Source organism: Molossus molossus, unplaced genomic scaffold (genome assembly GCF_014108415.1).
Source record: "Molossus molossus isolate mMolMol1 unplaced genomic scaffold, mMolMol1.p scaffold_m16_p_14, whole genome shotgun sequence".
Taxonomy (NCBI): Eukaryota; Metazoa; Chordata; class Mammalia; order Chiroptera; family Molossidae; genus Molossus; species Molossus molossus.
The window spans coordinates 50,372,688-50,391,312 of NW_023425349.1; the positions used below are offsets into that span (position 1 = coordinate 50,372,688).

At 41.8% G+C, this 18,625-nt stretch overlaps 1 protein-coding gene across 7 annotated transcripts in view; it reads left to right on the top strand.

Moving 5' to 3' along the window:
• TRPM3 (transient receptor potential cation channel subfamily M member 3) overlaps positions 1 to 18,625 on the top strand; it is a 497,295-nt gene that overhangs the window by 337,183 nt on the left and 141,487 nt on the right. For all 7 annotated transcript variants that reach the window (XM_036262128.1, XM_036262132.1, XM_036262129.1 and 4 more), the window contains one exon: positions 5,277 to 5,400. In XM_036262128.1, the coding sequence (XP_036118021.1) occupies positions 5,277 to 5,400 (124 nt within the window). The remainder of the gene's footprint in view (positions 1 to 5,276; positions 5,401 to 18,625) is intronic.

Here is an 18,625-nt window from a genome sequence, read left to right on the forward strand (position 1 = left end):
TGAATAAATAAATAGATGTGCAGATGTCTACATGAATTGCTTGCAAGGTTCCTCTCTAATTGAGCCTCCCAAATCTGCTTAGTATCCCTGTTTCCCAAATGTAAGAAAAAACTGGTGATCTCTGACCTTTCTGAAGTGGGAAAGTTGTTTCTGCAGCCTGGATTGGGAGTGGCCTTATTCCGTGGGGTCACCAGGTGTGCAGAGCTCTGGTGTTCCTGGGACAGACCCCAGCATTGCACACAGAGGCCCGGGCACTGGTTGTGCTACTTAGCAAGAAGGTATGCTTAATGACCCCGAAGGAGCATCATAGGACAGTGTCCTGATCATAGCAAATGCTTACATGGGATTTGATGTCAGGCACTTTTCTAAGCCCTTTACAAAAGTTAATTTATTTAATACTTACAAATCTGTGAGATAAGTACTATTAGAATTCTCGTTTTGCATATATGAAAAATACGACATGGAAAGACTAAATAACGTGCACAAGATCACACAGCTAGCATGTAAGTGACAGTTTAACTCCAGACAGCCTGGCTCTGGGGCCATGATGCTGTTACTCACAGTGCTGTCCTGCATCTTTGGAAAGGACCACGCTGTTACTATGACCCATCGTCATGACATCTGGGAGGAAGTGGTAACTCTTACTAAACAGGGAGAAGAAGAAGAAAATAAAAATACCATTCTCTGTGACCTTAGGCAAGACATGTAATTTTTCTGTGTCCTTGATGTTACATTTAGTAATTAGCTTTGGCTTCAAGAAAATAAAACAATTTCACTTTTCTTTAGAGCAGTAGATATTCCACAGGAAATGGTGTCTTTTAAATACAAGATTGTGATATTATTAACCATCATTTTTATTTATATAAGTTAAATGTTCTCATATTGTATCTGAATAAATTAATCGAGGGTACCCGTGGAAGGCTCAAACGCCACTAACCAAAGGAAGTCTAGCTCTTGGCGTCCCACTGAATTCTAAATGCATTTTTAAATTAATGAATCTAGGAAAAAAACTGACATTGCAGGTAATTAAATTCATTCTGAGAAAAGTATGTATATATGGGTGGTATTGCCAGCATTGGAACAGAATACTAATAGCAAATTGTGGGAATTTGGTTGGTTACTCTGGGCGCTGGGTGAACATTGACCTATTTTGAATAACCCTGTGACTCATCTAAAAAGCTCCAGGTCACAAGTACAGCATTTAAATGGAGACATGAATGCCACAGTATAAAGATTTTCCTCACTTCAATGACTACATTTCCTAAATCAGAAAACCTTCCAATTTTAGGTATACCCAAAATAGCGTTGGTATATGGGGTCCATATTAACAGCTTTCATAAACAGGCACCCCTTTGTCCAAGACCCAATCCTAGAACTAAAATTTTGCATAACACTATGACCATATTCAAGAAATTTCCAATCACTATTACAATGCCACAAAAAGAAATTTAAAATGGGCTTATTTCTATTTTGGCTGATGATTAAATATCCCAGTCCAGAATTTTAAATCATTCCAGTGTTTTGCAGAAAAAAATAAAATGGGAAGAGCTAGGAAAGCAGTAATTTCAAGAAAGCAGGCTTCTCAACATCCTACAGAATATGGCCACAAAATAAGAAAGGGTTCTTGGAGAAGAGAGAGGAAGCCTTTGTGTCAAACATAAAACATCCGGTTCAGCACAGCAAACACTTGTGAAAAATTAGAAGCAAATGTAATTTTCAACATACTAAGTGCACTTTACCATTGTTCTCATTTGCCAGTCATGTACTTATCTCCTCCAAACACACCTGATTTTCTTCAGATGTTCTCTATATCACAAAAGAAACATCAGTTTCCTACCATGAACACACTTACATTTTTACCTCCAGTGCAGATGATCAGGAAACTGAAAGCCATCTTTGTAGGTCAGTCAGGGAAAGCAGCACCATGGAGGAGGGCGGAAATCGGTAGACTCCACTCAGCACTCAGGTGACCAAGCTATGTGACTGCACAAATCATTGATCTCTGTGCCACAGTTTTCTCTTTTGCAAAATGGAAAACCTGCTGGACTCGCAGACTGTCATGAAGACAAAGTGAGATGATCACTGTCACCCACCGTGTCATAAACCATGATGTGCTGTGAACACGTCAAAGGTTACACAGGATCTTTTTCAAAACAATGTTACTAAATTCTTTAGACCAAAAGCATGAGACTTAATATCTGTTGTTTCTTTGTCGAAATGGGGAGATTTACAAATGTTGGGAAGTTGTTAAAGGCAAAAAAGTATCAAAAATGAGATGTTAATCTTGATGCAATCAGAAGGATGGAAACAGAAGTAAGGCAGGAATAACAGTTATTTAATGTTCAAAGAGTGTCAGTGCTTTAGAAGGACCAAATCACCTTTTTTCCACCTGAAACTATGTCTGCTCCATCAGTGACAGGCATCCCACACTTTGGAAAACAACCAACCGAAAGAGTCCTCCTACTCCTAGGAATAGAATTCCATGATTCTTATTGCTAAATCATTTATCTAGAACCACAACTTTTGTTAGCTGCAAAACTGGGCTAAAAGTATAAGATTCTTCATGTCTTTCATCTCTCCTAACCACTGAAACCCACAATCAGCAAAGTGGCGCATCATACCTCAATTTTTACAAAATGACAGGCTGGATACAAGTGACAGATAGATGCCTCCGACAGTAATGACCTCAGGGACCTGGGATTTTGTTACAGATGGCTAGCAATGGAAAACAAATTTTGAGTTGTTATCAAAATTAAACACCTGCAAATGGATGAGTGGATCCATCAAGTGACTCATCAGAAGAGTCTCTCCTATTGTTAATCATGTACAACATCTCCATACACTGGATATTGCAGAATTCTCTAGACCCATCCACATGGGCAATTTGTCTAGTAGACATGTGCCCAAGTATGAGTGCTCAGGCCCTGACTCTTGAAAGAAAATTAATTGGCAACACAAATGCAATTATGTCACTTTCCAACTTAAATCCTTCCAGGGCTTCTCATTGGCAAGGGATAAAGTCTGAGGTCTCTAACACTATCTCGAGAGTTTCCCCATCATCCTGTCCTGCTCACCCCTTCTGCTGCCCCACACTGTTCACTTTTTCTTTTGCTCTCTGTGCTCTGAACATACTGACCTTCTTTTATGTTCTCTAAAGGAGGCCTGTTCATGCTCTTTTGTCTGCCAAGGATGCTCTTACCCAGCTCCCCCCACCCCATGCCAATGCTCATTCATTCTTCAAGTCTCAGATAAGCATCACTTCCTCAAAGGGACCTTCTAGATTAGATTATAGTCAACTGTCACAGACTTCTCTGCTTCTTTTTAGCACTGTCAATCACAGTTGAATTGCTGGTTCATGTCTTCCTACTCCACTGGTGTGAAAGCTCACTGAGCTGGAAGTGTGTATCTCATCTATCCCTGTAGCCCTGGCATGCACCACAATGTCTGGCACTAAATAGACATCAGTAAGCAACTGTTGAATGAATGAGTAAATAAGTGGTTTCAGACTGGTCAACGCCTAAGGTCACAGAGTCCTACCAGAATAGAACCTTGAGCGGATCTGGTATCCCTTTTCAACTTTATCTGGACCATCTCCTTTTCTAAATGTGTCTTTTCATGATATCAGTCTTTCTGAGAGGCAGAGGAGTAACCCATTGCACTACTGAGCTGAGTGACATTCCAGGATCCTTGGTGTAATTTAGTCATGGGGAATGCACCCTCCTCAAAGTTGGGCCACCCTAATAACCAACCTAGAGTGTCCAGATGAATCCTCACACAATCCTGGGGCACAGCAGGTCACTGATGTGAAAATATTCTCAAGCTTCCCATCTTGCTTGCTTTTAAGCAAAAAAATTTTTCATACTTTTTTGTTAAAGAAAATTTCATAATTTCCAGCTGAAATAGCCACAGTGATGAGGAGGGGTAGTGGCTTAGTGCACTTAGTGTGACAAAAGGCTGTGTGGTGGGTGCCCTGACCAATGTGACTCAGTTGGTTGAGCGTTGTCCTATGCACCAAAAGGTCACTGATATGGTTCTGGGTCAGGACACATGCCCAGGTGCAGGCTTGATGCCAGTACGGGGTGTGCATAAGGCAGCCCATCTATGTTTCTCTCTCTCCCCCTCCCTTCCTCTCTCTCTAAAGTCAATAAAAACATATTTTTTAAATCTGGTTTTTTTGAAAAAGGAAGTATGGTGTAACAAAGAGCACTAGACAAGGAGTCAGCAGAACTAGGTTCTGGTTCTGGTTCTGGTTCTGCCTCTTATTTGCTGAGTGACCTTAAGCATCTGGTTCTTTTTGGATAAAATATCCTTCCCTTTTAAAATGTATAAATCTTTTGGCTAGAGGGTTCTTATGAGCACCAAATGAGATGATTATATTTTACTATTGAGTATGGGAATCACTCGTACTACAATTATAAAAAACTTGTAAACTTTAAAATACTAAGCAAATTATAATAATTTGGTCACTGGTTCTTAAGAGCAGTTTTATCGTCCTCATTTTGGAAAGTATCTGTGAATAATAAAGTGATTTGTTATTCCCTGCCATTTGATGGCTGGTAGAAATAGCTCAGTTCTCACCAGGCTGGTGAGAGGAGTTGAAGTTCGTCCACGTTTAAGAGGTAATAGAGCATTGATTAGATATGATGCACTGCTCCTGCTTTTCTTAATTCTTCTATAGTGAAAATACTCTTTTAATAAAGTAGTCAATGTGATACCTCCCTGTGGATCAGACCCTTGTCAGCTATAACACAGCAAAATCTTGACACAAATAATGATGACCTGAATTACAGGCCATATAAACTACCACCTACATGAAATGATTCAGAGGAAACATAGTTTTGTTTATCTTTATTGATGCTCAAAAGTCAATGATCTTTTTTCACAACTAGAGATGATGTTGAAATTTAAATCTTTAAGTAAGTCATATAGTAAATTTTTACCAAGATGCTGATGATTCATTGAAGGTATTTTTTTTTTTATTATGACACTTGAGGGTGAGAGTATTAAACACAATGCCATAGAAAAGAAAGAAAAAGAACTAAATTTTTCTACTTTACTCTTTTAGGTTCTGAGACATTAAAATGGATTTATTTTTAAATGCACTGGTTTTTTTTAATTATTCCAGTCAAAATAACTGTTCTAAGAAAAATATAGGATGAAGTAATATCTATCTAAAGGAAATTGTCATAATGCTTTCTTACGTTCTATAATATTTCTCAGTAACATGTACCGAATATTACAGAGTTCACCTGTTTTGATGATGTTTTTTATTGCAGACTAATAAATGAATCTTTGCGGGACCAGCTACTGGTGACCATCCAGAAGACCTTCACATACACTCGAACCCAAGCCCAGCACCTGTTCATCATCCTCATGGAATGCATGAAGAAGAAGGAATTGGTATGTAAGCAGTGTCCCCGTGAGTGGCCAAGCTCTCTCCACATCCCCTCTGTCTGTTTAAACATTTTCTTGAGTCACACACTGTTTTTTCTTTCCAACCAAACACACTCTTCCTTGGGCCCCATTGGCTTCTGTAGTCCCCAACCCCACCCCAGTGGCTAGGACACTGCTCTTCCTGCCCTAATGTAACGAGCCCTGTGCGGCGGGTTGCAGTCTCGTTTCTGATTGAAGCTCACCCAGATGCTCTGATTGCCTCAGCCGAATGAGGGGACAAAACAGGTCTCCCCCTGGGAAATGCTTCAGTCGCTCCGCGCTTAGGTTTGAGGGTTCGCTGTGCTGTGAGTAAGTGGAGCCCTGATGTGCTGGTTGTCAGGCATCTCGGTGACAGGGGCCCAGCCACCATGCTGGTCTGTACAGGGAGAACATGGGGGAATGTGCCCGAGGAATGCGGGAAATTTTTGTCGTTTCTGAAGTGGCTTCCAACAGCTACTGAAACATTTCCTACATCTGGGGAAAGTGTCTCACAGAATGTGGTGCCCAGAGCCCTCCTGCTGGGGTGAACAGAAATAACAAGCGAGCTAACGTGTGAGGAGCACCTGCAAGGCGCCAGGCAGGATGCTCGGCCTTCACGTGTACCAGCGTCTGTGGTGTGTGCAGCAGTCTCCGGGAGAGAGGTGTGGTCATTGTTTTTACCGTGCAGATGAAGAAATGCAAAATCATTGATTAGTAAATGAAGAACTAGGGCTCAAAACCAGCGGTGTTTAATGTCTGTTGGAAATATTTATATTCAGAATTGTCTCGCTGAAGCCAGTCTAGTGAACCCGCCCACTGTGGGCAGATTCTCAGAAGACCTCAGCAGGCAGGGGCTGTTCCAGAGGGCATGTGAGCACACCTGCCGGCAGGGACATAAAGAAGCAGTTTAAACCCAACCAGTGGTTTCACTTGGGTTTTAGACAACCAAGTCTGTGTGGGCATCCTGGAATGATTACTTCTGAAGATACTGGGGTGGGGGGGGTCACTTCTCCTCCAGAGAAGCATGAGGGCCAGACCCTAACAGCTCAAGCACAGGGGCATCAATAGGATAGAAAGGAGCCAGAGCCACCTGCCGCCATCCAGCTCCCCCACTGGCCCGTGAGCCCCTGAGGCACAGGTTCACCGTGGGGTTGCTATGCCTAGGACAGTGGCTGGTACACACGGGCTCACTGTGACTGCCAGGAGGGGAGGCAAGGCCATTTCTGAATGTGAAAGGCCAAACATTTAGAAAAAGGGAAGGTATTCAAGTCAGCAAGAGCCATCTCCAGAAAACATCTCGTGATCCTTGAGAGTTTTCAGCAGTTTCCAGGTTGGGGTGGAAGGAGTAGAGGTGAGGACAATGGGACAAGGCCTCTCTAATCCTTGGGCATCCATGGACCTCAGTAGCCTGTCCCCACTGTGTAGAGAAGCCAGCGTGCAGATGGGTTCACAGTCATGACCCCGATGCCCCGGGAGAGCCATGCTCCCGTCTGGAAGGCAGTTGGCTCTCAGCTGTTCAGATCACCGCTTCCTCTGCCCCCAAGGAGGCAAAGGAACCCGGAGCTTCCACGTGCGCACTATGGATTTTCTCCTGGCTGAGTATAATGATGTTCTCATGCTAAAGCCAATGCTGACTGTGAAAACCTATCAGAACTACACATTTCAGTGGTCCTGCAAATTTCCTAGAAAAACAGCTAGGATTAAATTCTGGGAACCAGTTGGAAGTCATAAAACCAAATGAGGCTGAATGTGCCTCTCTGCATATTTTGTAGGACTATTCCCAGGGATTCTGCCTAATAATTGTCATGTCATTTAATCATGACTCCTGTCGGAAAGGTCAACTGCATTTTAATGTAAGATCTGTATTGCAGGATATACAGGGTATCCCTAGCTGTCAGGTGAGGCAGTGTGACCTTAACAGGAAATGAATTGTCCTTATCTCCACATCTGGGCAGAAAGCAGTTTGAATTTTTAAGAATCATAAATGTAATTATAATAATTTCCACTTTTGAAGGACAGTTTATGTGCATGGACAGTACTAGATGCTTGATAAAGGATGTGGTCAAACCCGGCCAGTATGGCTCAGTGGTTGAGCATTGACCCATGTACCAAGAGGTCGCCAGTTCAATTCCCAGTTAGTGTACATGCCCAGGTTGTGGGCCAAACCCCCATTGGGTGGCCATGCAGGAGGTGGCTAATCAATGTTCTCTCTCATCGATATTTCTCTCTCTCTCTCCCTCTCCCTTCCTCTCTCTAAAATCAACAAAAATAAATAAATAAATAAATAAATAAATAAATAAATAAATAAATAAATAAAATCAATAAAGGGAAAAAAAATGTGGACATGAGGTGGGCATTACTTTTCCTTGGAGGGACTAGAGAAGTTAACTGAGGCTGGGCGAGGTGAAGGGTGTACATTACATACTGGAGTTTCTCTTCACTCTTATCTCCTCTGAGTTTTTTTTTATTCCCTTTAAAAATTTCGTGGGATATAATATTCTGAGGTCAATCTAACCATTGCCAAGTGCAGCTAAGGGATTTGGTTCTGCAGCAAATCTGATAGCAAATCTGATGTCTTTCTCATCCCAGCATCCTAGTAACATGTAATGAAGAACTACACCACGAATGTACATGTATATGGGCCTGTGGCTTCATGGGAAATATGCATTGATGGCATTTGTGTTGAGTGCTTTCTAGTCCATATCATTCTTGTGTGTGTGTGTGTGTGTGTGTGTATCTGTTTCCAGTCTCTATTCTTTTTTTTTTTTTTGCAATTTTTATTAATTTAGTTTTGTTACAGATGTTTCTCCTTCCTCCCACCCCGACACGGTCCTCCTGATCGCCCCTCCCCCAGCATTGCTGTCTATGTCCATTGTTACCCTACTCCATATCATTTTTGACCAAAGTCACTTATCTGCTTATTTCCTACTTGGGCTCAAAACATCTCAAAACATGTCACCTTCTGAGAACATATATCCCCTCAGAAGCCAACTTGTGAGCTAAGTTCCATCACTGTTATCAAGGGGAAAAAAAATCAAAATCAAACAACAGCATATTAATTTTAGGGGCAAATGTAAGGGATCAGGAAGAAGGCGGTAGAGAGGCGCTCACCTTCCCTCGAAGTTACTTGCTCGTGGATTCAATGATACGTATTATACTCTGTAGATTCTCTATTTCCTCACCTTCTCTCGTACAGTTCATTTTCTCTTTTCATTGCTATTTTCTCTCCTTCCTCCCTGTGTTATAAACAGGTATTTATCAAATATCAATTCCTGGCTCTTTCCCCTTTCATTCACCATTCTGACTTCAGTTATCATTCTGAGGCAACACTCAAATGCACAAACATCTAGCCTTATCTTCCTCCAGGCTCCTGCATTTCTGAATCCCACACAAGCACAGTAGACCTCCTATGGTCAGAGGGAAAGAAAACTTTTACAGCCAAAAAAGGGGCTTTTTAAGCCAAATAACTGAAAATCATAACACCATGTATCGAGTTTAGAAAACTGTTCTCTCCAACACAATGTTTGTGAAGAAATAAAAATGTTCTTTGCAATAGGTGCTAAATTTTACCTAGCTAATTTTAAGTTTATTTGACTATCATGCCATTAATAAAGTCCAAACATTTTAAATGAGATGGTAGAAAGAAGATGCAGAAAAGTATTGCTTCATTTAAAAAGTGTTTCATATTATTTCTCAGTTCGTGGTGGGTTACAGATTAAGCTTTGGAAGTTCTGAAACTCTTTTAGATGAGTAGATTATCACTGGTCTAGGAATAAGGATGATGCAGGCTTTGGAATCAGTTTAGTACGTGACAATGGGTGCATTATCGAATCTCTAGAGGCCTGTTTTCTCTTCCAGAAGTTGAGATAATAATAGTATTTATATTATTGGATTAATTATAAGAATTGAATGAGTTAACATATGCAAAGAACATAAAAAGCACTCAATAAATACTTTTATTTTAACAATGATGATGTCTATGTAGATTTTTTTTTTTTAATAATTTTTTTTTATCCTCACCTGAGGACATTTTTTGATATTTTGTTCAGATAGAGTGGGAGGGAGAGAGAGAGAGAGAAACATCGATGTGAAAGGGACACATCGAGTGGTCACCACCCACATGACCCAACAGGGCCAGGGACAAACTGCAACCAAGGTACGTGCCCTTAGCGGGAACCAAACCGGGTCTCTCCAGACCGCAGGCCAACGCTCTAACCGCTGAGCCAAACCGGCCAGGGCTAGATTTTTTTTTTTAATCCTTACCCAAAGACATTTTTCCATTGATTTTTAGATGGAGTGAGAGAGAGAGAGAGAAAAAAAAATCAATGTGAGAGAGACACATCAGTTGGTTGCCTCCAGCACAACTCCAACCGGCCGGGGATCAAACCTGCAACTGAGGTACTTGCTCTTGATTCGGAATCAACCCAAGACTCGTCAGTTTGTGGGCCAACACTCCAACCACTGAGCCAAACTGGCCAGGGCCTACGTATATTTTATATTTAACAAAGATCATTTTTGTGTCATCTTATTTGACACTACAACCAGCCTTGCTAACATCACTATTAGTTGACCATTTTATACAGGGAAATCAAGACTCAAAGGCTTAAATGACAAGCCCGTGGTCATGTAGCTAGTGAGTGGCAACTCCATGACTTGAACCAACAGCATCTTTCTGCAAGTCCTGGCCTCTCTTTACCATATTTCAGTTGATTCCATATTATAAATATTCGGTATGACCACGTTAAAAATGACTCTACGTAGAAGCCCATTTTTCTCTCTCATTCCTGGAGTATTCTGAACAAGTACTCATTAGACGTGGAGAATCCTGGAGAAAAAAAGAATACATTGTTGGTGACTTTTCCTGAAATGTCCTCACTCTCATGCAGCAGTCATTCTATTTCTACAAGGACAGTGTAAGCACAGCGTCCAGGTCTCTTGATATTTCTACCTCAAGGACAAACTAAAATTATTTTTTTTCCAGCATATGTCATCGGGCTAACTAGAAGCCCCAAACTAGACATCAACACATTTCCTCACAAAATATTCATTGAAATAAAAAAGGAATTTGAAGGAGATGTCATTTATACAATGTCCTGCCAAACAGTGACTAATAATGACACCTCGCGTCTTTTGCTGTGTCAGGTGTTGTAGCGCCTTCTATGGACGAAGTTCTGCTGCCCTCCTTGTGCAATTTGAGCTGCCCAACGGTGGGGCAAGAATCACAGCTAGTTTTTGGCTAACCAGAGAAATTAGACAAATTGGAACAGACTAGAGAAGTATACAGAAAGTGCCCATTTGATTTCCAACTTCACTACCCAGATCTCAAATTCTCTCTCATAACCAACAGAACAGCATAAAATTTGCATGTCCCTGACCTTTTTCAGCCATAATCATTACTATAGAGGCAGTTAGAGGCAATAGAAAAACAGAGGAAGTACTGTACTCTCTTATTGGGAAAAATAATACATTAAACAAAACATAAATAATACACAAAAATTAACATATTATTGTATTATTTTATTTGCTTTAAGAGCTTACTTACTATAGCATTTACATGGCAATTGTTTTCCATTTGAACTCTGGATAGATATTCACACAGACTGGGGTGATTCCACTCAGCATTCCCTCCTGAGCCAATGGTCCTACCTGTCCATCTAGACCATCGGTCTTTGGTCCCACAGCCCCTTTCTCTCCATTCTAACTACCAAGCAACTGTTGAATGACTCACTTTAAAGCACAAGTCTCATAACAAAACCCCATTGCCCTCACTAGTGTTTCCCAAATTGAGAAATGCTACGAGATCCATTTCAGGTGAAATGCAAATTAATGTTTTTTATTTTAAGAGGCATGTTTTTATTTGCATCTATATTGGAAATAGTTCTAATAACACAAAACCATGGGTATTAAGCCTAAATAAATACAAAAATTTAAGGGAAATTAATTTGAAGAAAAAGATCTAACTATAGTACTAGTATATAAATATAGCAAAAGAAAATGAAGATGGTACAAAAATGACTGTGGGTTGGGACATACTGACCTTCAGAATTAAGTTTCAGTACTTAGCCTGGCGTTAAAGACCCTCCATGATCCAGATCTCGTCTGCCTGTCCAGCCACAGTCACCAGGACCACTACTCTTGTCACATACTCTAGTCCAACCAAATCCAAATTGCCTTGAGGAAAAATATATGCCTCGTATATTTTTCTTTATTTTGTGCAAGCTCTTGAATCCTCTCTCAAATGTTAAATGCACTAGATCTGACAAGCACTAGAATCAATCCTCTACCCTACAACCTATTCCCAAATAGGAATTTTTCTATTCCAAATAGGAATATATGGGACAGTGTTTTCCCTGAATTCAATAGAGCATGAATTCTTAGCCTAGTATCTGTGAACAACTAGAAGTCTTTAAAGAGTTCTGCAAATCCCTTCAAAATATCTGCAAGATTTTGTGAGCATAACCATATTCTGGGAAGAATGCATTCAGTTCTCAGATTCCTCAAGGTATGAATAACCCAGAGTTAAGAACCACTGTATCAGAGGTTTTTCCATGGCAGCAACTAAGTTAAACTCACAGGAGCATTATACATCGTCTTATTTTCCTTCTAGTTTCTCAGAAATACCACATCTGGATACACATTTAACTTCTCAGCAATTTTTAAGTATGCAAATCCCCGTGTTTCTCATTAGCAGTTTTTATATAAGTAATCTCTCACGGGCTAAATAGTCAATCATGTATTTCAGGAAGTCATCAGCTTATGAATAGGCTATGATCCAAGGATCGATCCCAGAATCAATGTTCTCATAAAGCAATGTAAATAATAAATAACTTAGCAAAATTCTTGTTTGCTACAAGAGACTGAGAACAAGAATCCAAGAAGTGTAGCAGGAAAAAAGAAAAAGGTTGTCATCCGCTTCTTCGGGACAGGATTGACCCTAGACAAAGTTGTTAATGTATTAACATTTGAGTAACGGCTCCCTCCTCCTCTGCAGCATTGCCCCCAGAAACATTGCCAAAACCCTCTTTCATACCCTAATAGGACTGTCCCCATCTTCTTCCTCCAACGTTACCCATCTCTCCCCTCCTACAAGTAATCCCACGTCCTCACTAGAGAGGAGCTGGCCTGGCAATCTGGCACCCAGCAGTTTTATTGATTCACATTCATGTATGTGGGACTGATAGTTCTTTGATCTCCATAACATACTTGAACTTCCGATAGAGGACACATACTGAACCAAAGGAATCATTGATTAGGGGGTTTGTAGGAAGTATAACAACTGAAGGATGGGAAGGGTGAGGACAGGTGTGCAACCACTTGAGTCTTCTCTGGAAATCTCTTTCCCATGTCGATGCTCACATTCAGATCTTTCCCAAACTCTGCTTCCTACGGCATCTTCACGGTGGGTAAAGGCAAGGAGAAAGAGAATGCTGAACGTTACACACACTAGTCCACCCTTTCTCTGTTTTAAATTTATCTCAGTTCTCTAACCCTTTCCCAGTAATATTCCTTTGGTTAAAGGTTGTAGGACTCAAGTTTGAAAATCACTGCTCCACAATAGATGTTTCCCAGCTTATTACCTTCCTCCATCTCTGATTCCACAAAATTTTACTCAAACCTGTTCGGCTTTGTTGTGTTTTTGACCCACGGTGTTTGCAGGAGGAAGAGGGGAGTGGAGGGGGGAGGGGGAATAAATGGGCAGGAGCTTTATCACAGCTATTCATATGCATGAGTTATTTGTAAACCAGGTGTCTGAAAACCAGGTACTGTTTGCTTTCTCTTCCATGCTAATCAATGTGTATAAAATACCTCTATCATTTAAACTCATTTACCCATAGTTCCTTTTATATTAATATTTATGTTTCTTCTTATTAGATGTGAGGCTTAGTAAATGAATACATTCATCAAATTCCGAGGTTTCAGCCAGGGCCATTAGCCTGATGTTGATTACACGTTGCCCAATATATCATTTTTCCTGTTTATTATCTGCCTTCACCAAATCCAAACCTTGCCTTGAGAAAATTATCCTAATCAGGGAAAGCAAACATGCAGGGTATAAAATATTATCACTGCTACTATTATCTCTGTCATTGATTTTGGATTTTATCAGCTGTACTTGTCCATCTTCTCCCTCAAAGGGAATTTAAATGTTTTGCTTGCTAATCTCCCCCTTTATTTTAAGGATCACTTTTCTTTTTTCCCCTCTCATCTGGCCTTTTCTCTCTTGTACTTTCTTTACTTCCCGGTTCCGCTGTTATCAGCACACGGTTATCAGTTCCAGGTGCTCAGGTGTCACTCTGGTCCGGTCTGCCATTTTCACATCCCTGATGATATGACTAACACTTCATTCACTCCGTCTTTGTGGGCCATCGAACTGGCCTGTGATGGCCACATGGTTGTAGTTTTCTCCCCCTCCTCCTCCTGCTCCTCTTCCTTCTTTTTAATCCATAGAAATGTAGACACACAGCCCACAGAAGCCTAGTGGTTTAGGGTGTTAAGAAACCACACAGCAGTGGTCCTTGATATTGGCTGCACATTAGAATGACCTGTGGAGCCTTAAAAACTCCTGATGCCTGGATTCCACCCCTAGAGAATCTGATGTGATCGCCCCGTGGTGTGGTCTGAGTGTGGAAGACATCAGAAACTCTGCAGGTGGACTTCCTGATACACGGGGCTGCTTGCTTCTACACTATTACCTCTCGCACATTCTAATGCTTCGGTGTCTTTGGGCCTCGAGAAGGTCTGGCAGAATTTTCCACAGGAGATGGGCTTACTCTTTCTGGAAAACAGATTGAAATTTCATTTCTAAAACCTCTCATTTTCCAAAGATACTACTGACAGAAAAGTCATTATACTTTGAGAGTAGGCCCAATGGGGGCTGGAACAGAGAAAGAGCATAATTAAGTGAAATTGGCCTCAACCGACTTGATTTTAAATATTGTGATCACATTCTTCTCCAAGCACTTGGCCATGACTGTGAACGGGTGGTGAGAATGACTGTGGGAGCTTCATGACCACATCGTGGGCTCTCTGCACACACCAACGATGAGCCACTAAACGATAGAAGACAGACAAGAGGGAGAAGGTGTCGCTGACTAGTGGGGAGAAGGGAAGAAAGAGTAAATTAGTGCCTAGCTTGCCAGTTTCTTGTTCTAACTCTATCTTTCTAACAACAGTAGGAGAGAAGTAATATTGACCCTATCTTTTACAGACAAAAATGTGCCAAGAGAAGGTCATCATTTGCTCGAGGTCACACTGCTAGTAAGTGGCATAATCAGGGTCCTCCTGTTATCCTCATCCATTCAAAGAACTGCTGCCCTAGTTTTGAAGGACAGAAAACATAGACTCTCCAGTTATGAATGAAATAAAACTCCCTGCCTACTTCCCACCAACCTGTACTAGGTGGGAGGAAGGGCAGGTCCCCCACCCAGGGAAGAGTACCCCTGGTGGGGTAGGCTGACTTGAGACCCAAGAGATGGAGTTTGAGTTTTCCTGGCAGCATGTCAGCCTCCAAGGGTACCCGAGTCAGGGAAAGACAGAAATTCCACCAGCAGGTTCCAACAGGTGCCGAAGGAATGCAAAGACAAGTGAGTGTGCTGTCCCCAGTCTCCTCGGGGAAGGGGTCAGAGGGCTTCTTCTACTGTGGAGCAAGTGAGGAGACAGAGTTGGTTCTCGTAGGGAACAGCAGAGCATTCACAAAATCCCACCAACCTCTCGTCTAGCAACACTAAAAGACAATCAAAAGCTAATGATTAGAATATTCTATTTAGATAAACTACTGCTCTTTAAAAAAAAAAAAATGGTATTGTTTTGTTTCCAAAATTGTAGAGGACAGAATGGTAACCAAAGGGATAAATCTTTTACAAGGTATCATTTTCTTGGGTTTAGGGTTGGGGAGGTGGTAGAACAGTCATCTTCGAGAGAGATTTTCCTTGGAAATGACTACCAGTACTTTCATCCTGGGTTCTTCTTCTTGCTCCAGCCCTGGTCTGTCTCAGCACTTTGGTCTTCTTCCAGTACCTCAAGCAGCCCTGCGTCATCATTGGTTTCAGACATTAGCTTGCATCCTTCCTTCTGCCTGAAACCCTTTCCCTCTAGCCTTCACATGGCTGGCTTCTCATTCTTCATTCTCAGCTTAAACATCACCTCCACCAGGAAGCCCTCCCTGACTACCCTGTATAAAGCAGTTTCCCTTTTCATTCCACTATTCATTTCCTAATAACACGTACCACACTTTCTCATTTGCAATTCTCTCATTTATTATTTTTGCATGTGCTTTTGTTCATCTGTACCTTTAGCGGGCATAACTGTATTGTCCAACATGTCACACATTTCTAGATACAAAGTAGATTCTCAATTTAACCATTGCCGAGTAACTTAACAAATGAAACCCAGGTCTGCCATGTCTGATGCTGTATTTTCTCCCCACACTCTTTTTTTGCAACTACTGTTGTGGATGAGCTTTATTTCAGACCCTATGCTAGGCACTTTGCTTATATTTCATTTAAGACTCAAAACAATGCTGTGAGATGGTTGTTATTTCTCCAATTTTACAGATTAAGAAATTAAGGTTTAAGTTATTAGGTTTCTCACCTTAAAAAACATGATAACTAAAACAGCCAGGATTCAAGCACAGATGTGTCTAATTCCATACCATTTGCTCTTTTCAGTCTGTGGTACTGTCTCTAAGGAAGAAAGAGAGCACACTGGGGAGACTAGATAATCTTTAAAAAAAAACTGAACAACACTGCTTCTCATTTATCTTCCTTCCTCCCATTTTATTTGTTCATTCCGTCTCCCCAGGCCCCCATTTCACATTGCAAAAAAAAAGATGCATGTTAACTGGCAGAAAACAGGAAAAATAATCCCTGCCACAGATTGCACTTTCTGAAAACACTGAAGTCAGAGAGCCTCTCTGAATGGCAAACTCTTTTCCACAGCTCTCCCGGAAGTCTCCTCTCTTAATACCTGTTTCAGAGCCTCCATGCAGCAGGCCTCAATACACCATCCTCAACCCTTGCACCTTCGGAGAGATGCCCCTGAAAGTCTGAGTGCCCCGGTGAAAGGCCAGATGACACCCCTACCAGCACCCCAAAACTCAGAGCTCACATGAGCTAACTTGCAAGTTCCATTATGGACAAAAAATGGGGACAGGGTGATAGAGGACCCCCAATATGACAGATAAAGCTTGAGACTGCCCGGACTTGTCACTGGCCTATGTCTTTAAATGCCTGTGTTCCAACTCTGCCTAAGATAAAATGTTTCTCGACAACCCAATTTCTAACCAGACCTCAACCATCTGCCATGCCTGAGCCATAATCTCTTTGTCTTCCTCGTTCATTGGTCCTCGGAAGCTCTCCATCCTCACCGCAGCTGTTTGATCTCCTGGCGTGGGCTGATTCTGTCGCTCTGCCAGCTTGGCAAACTTGGTGGCTTTCTCAGCCCCAACAGGACAAGCCAGAGGGCTCAGAGAGGGGAATTTTTTAAGCCTCCTTATGACATGCCGACAGACTCCCAGACACCCCGTGGGCACGGGCACACAGAGGGCGGGAAGCAGAGCAGATGCCAGGCACAGCATACCTCATACACAAATAAACATGGGCGTGTGCAGCCAAAGCTCACGGCAGGAAAATCCAAGTAGGAAATGCATCTCTTCCGAAAGCACCGAACAGAAGTCCAGGGAGCACTGCTAGCCTCAGGGGGCGGGCTCCCGCTTCAAATATTCATTCACATTCCACTTCGGGTCCACTTCTAAGTCACTCGAGCAAGGTGAAGTCTGACTGTTACCTGCAATCTCTAGTTCGCCAAATGACCTTTACAGCCATTCATTTCACAACCATTATTGAGTACCTGCCACATGCCAGATGCTACTCTAGGGCCTGGGGATATAGCAGTACCTGCCTTCATTCAGCCTACATTCCAGTGGGGAAGAGATAATGAAGAAATATAAATAAATGTGTGGGAGGGAAGAGGGAATGATCTGGTGCTAATAAATCGAGGACTACAAGGATTAGAAATGTGCCACCAGATTAGCAAGATGGAGTTCATTGGGGACCTTGAGAAGGGCAGGTTCAGTGGTGTTGTGGGAGAGAATCTTGAATGGAGTGCATACAAGAGAGAATGAGACCACAAGAAGTGGAGATGGAGTAGAAAATGATTTTGATAAACTTTGCAATAAAGGGAAATCAGAAATGGGGAAGAAGATGGAGGAGACCAGAGATCAAGTGATGGTACCACAACTCTGTCGGAAAATGTGTGTGTGTGTGTGTGTGTGTGTGTGCGTGCGCACGCGCCTGAAATATTTATCCTATCCTTGCATTTTATCATACTATTTATACACACATTTTTTAGGGTTAACTCGTTTATTATTTCATAGTGGAATTCCCCCACTGAAAACATTGGGGTTGAGTTTCAAGGTCATGAAGAGGCACCACGGTGCCCCTAAGCCCTCCCAGCCATGATTTTAGAAAAGAGTAGGTGTCTGATTATAGCACCGAAGTCGGTGCTACTAACAGTTACTTCCCCCATTTGTACCATAGTTCTCAAAACTGCTTTTTGTAAGGGAGCTGCCTTGGGAAGTATACACTTTGGGGATATCCCATGATCCGTGTTATGACCCTACTGAGAATACTTGAAACAACTTTGGATTTAGAAGCAGTCCAACCCCACGTCCGCCTAACGAAGCCCTCCCTCACAATTCAAATCACATGGGAATGCTGTTGATAGGCATCTACTGAGGACTGTATAATAGTCTAACATTTGAACAGAGGATAATTGTTAAATATTATAATGCAGAGATGACCCTTACCACTTGACCCTTTTTACCCATGAAGCTTATATAACACAATTAGTTTGAATGCATTTAACGTCCAAATATTTTGTTGGGCAATTTGCTGAGTTGGTGAGTATCACGGATTCTTAGACATCGTGGAATTTGAGGTAGTCGAAGCTTGTAGAGAACCTTTGTTCCCTGAACACAGTTCCGAGTGAGGGGGCCACGAGATCAGAAGAAATTGCATGGCGAAAAGAAATATGAAGACGCAGCTTGTGCTTGGCATTAGGGATGAATGCAGCCTTTCACTGAAGTTCTCCTACCAGCCCTGCCCTGTGCGATTTGCATTCTCCACGGATGTGGCTGCAATGCTGGCCCTGGTGCAAGTCCCACTGTAAGTCTCCTGTTTCCTCAGTACCATACAACCCGCAAGGTTACTGACAT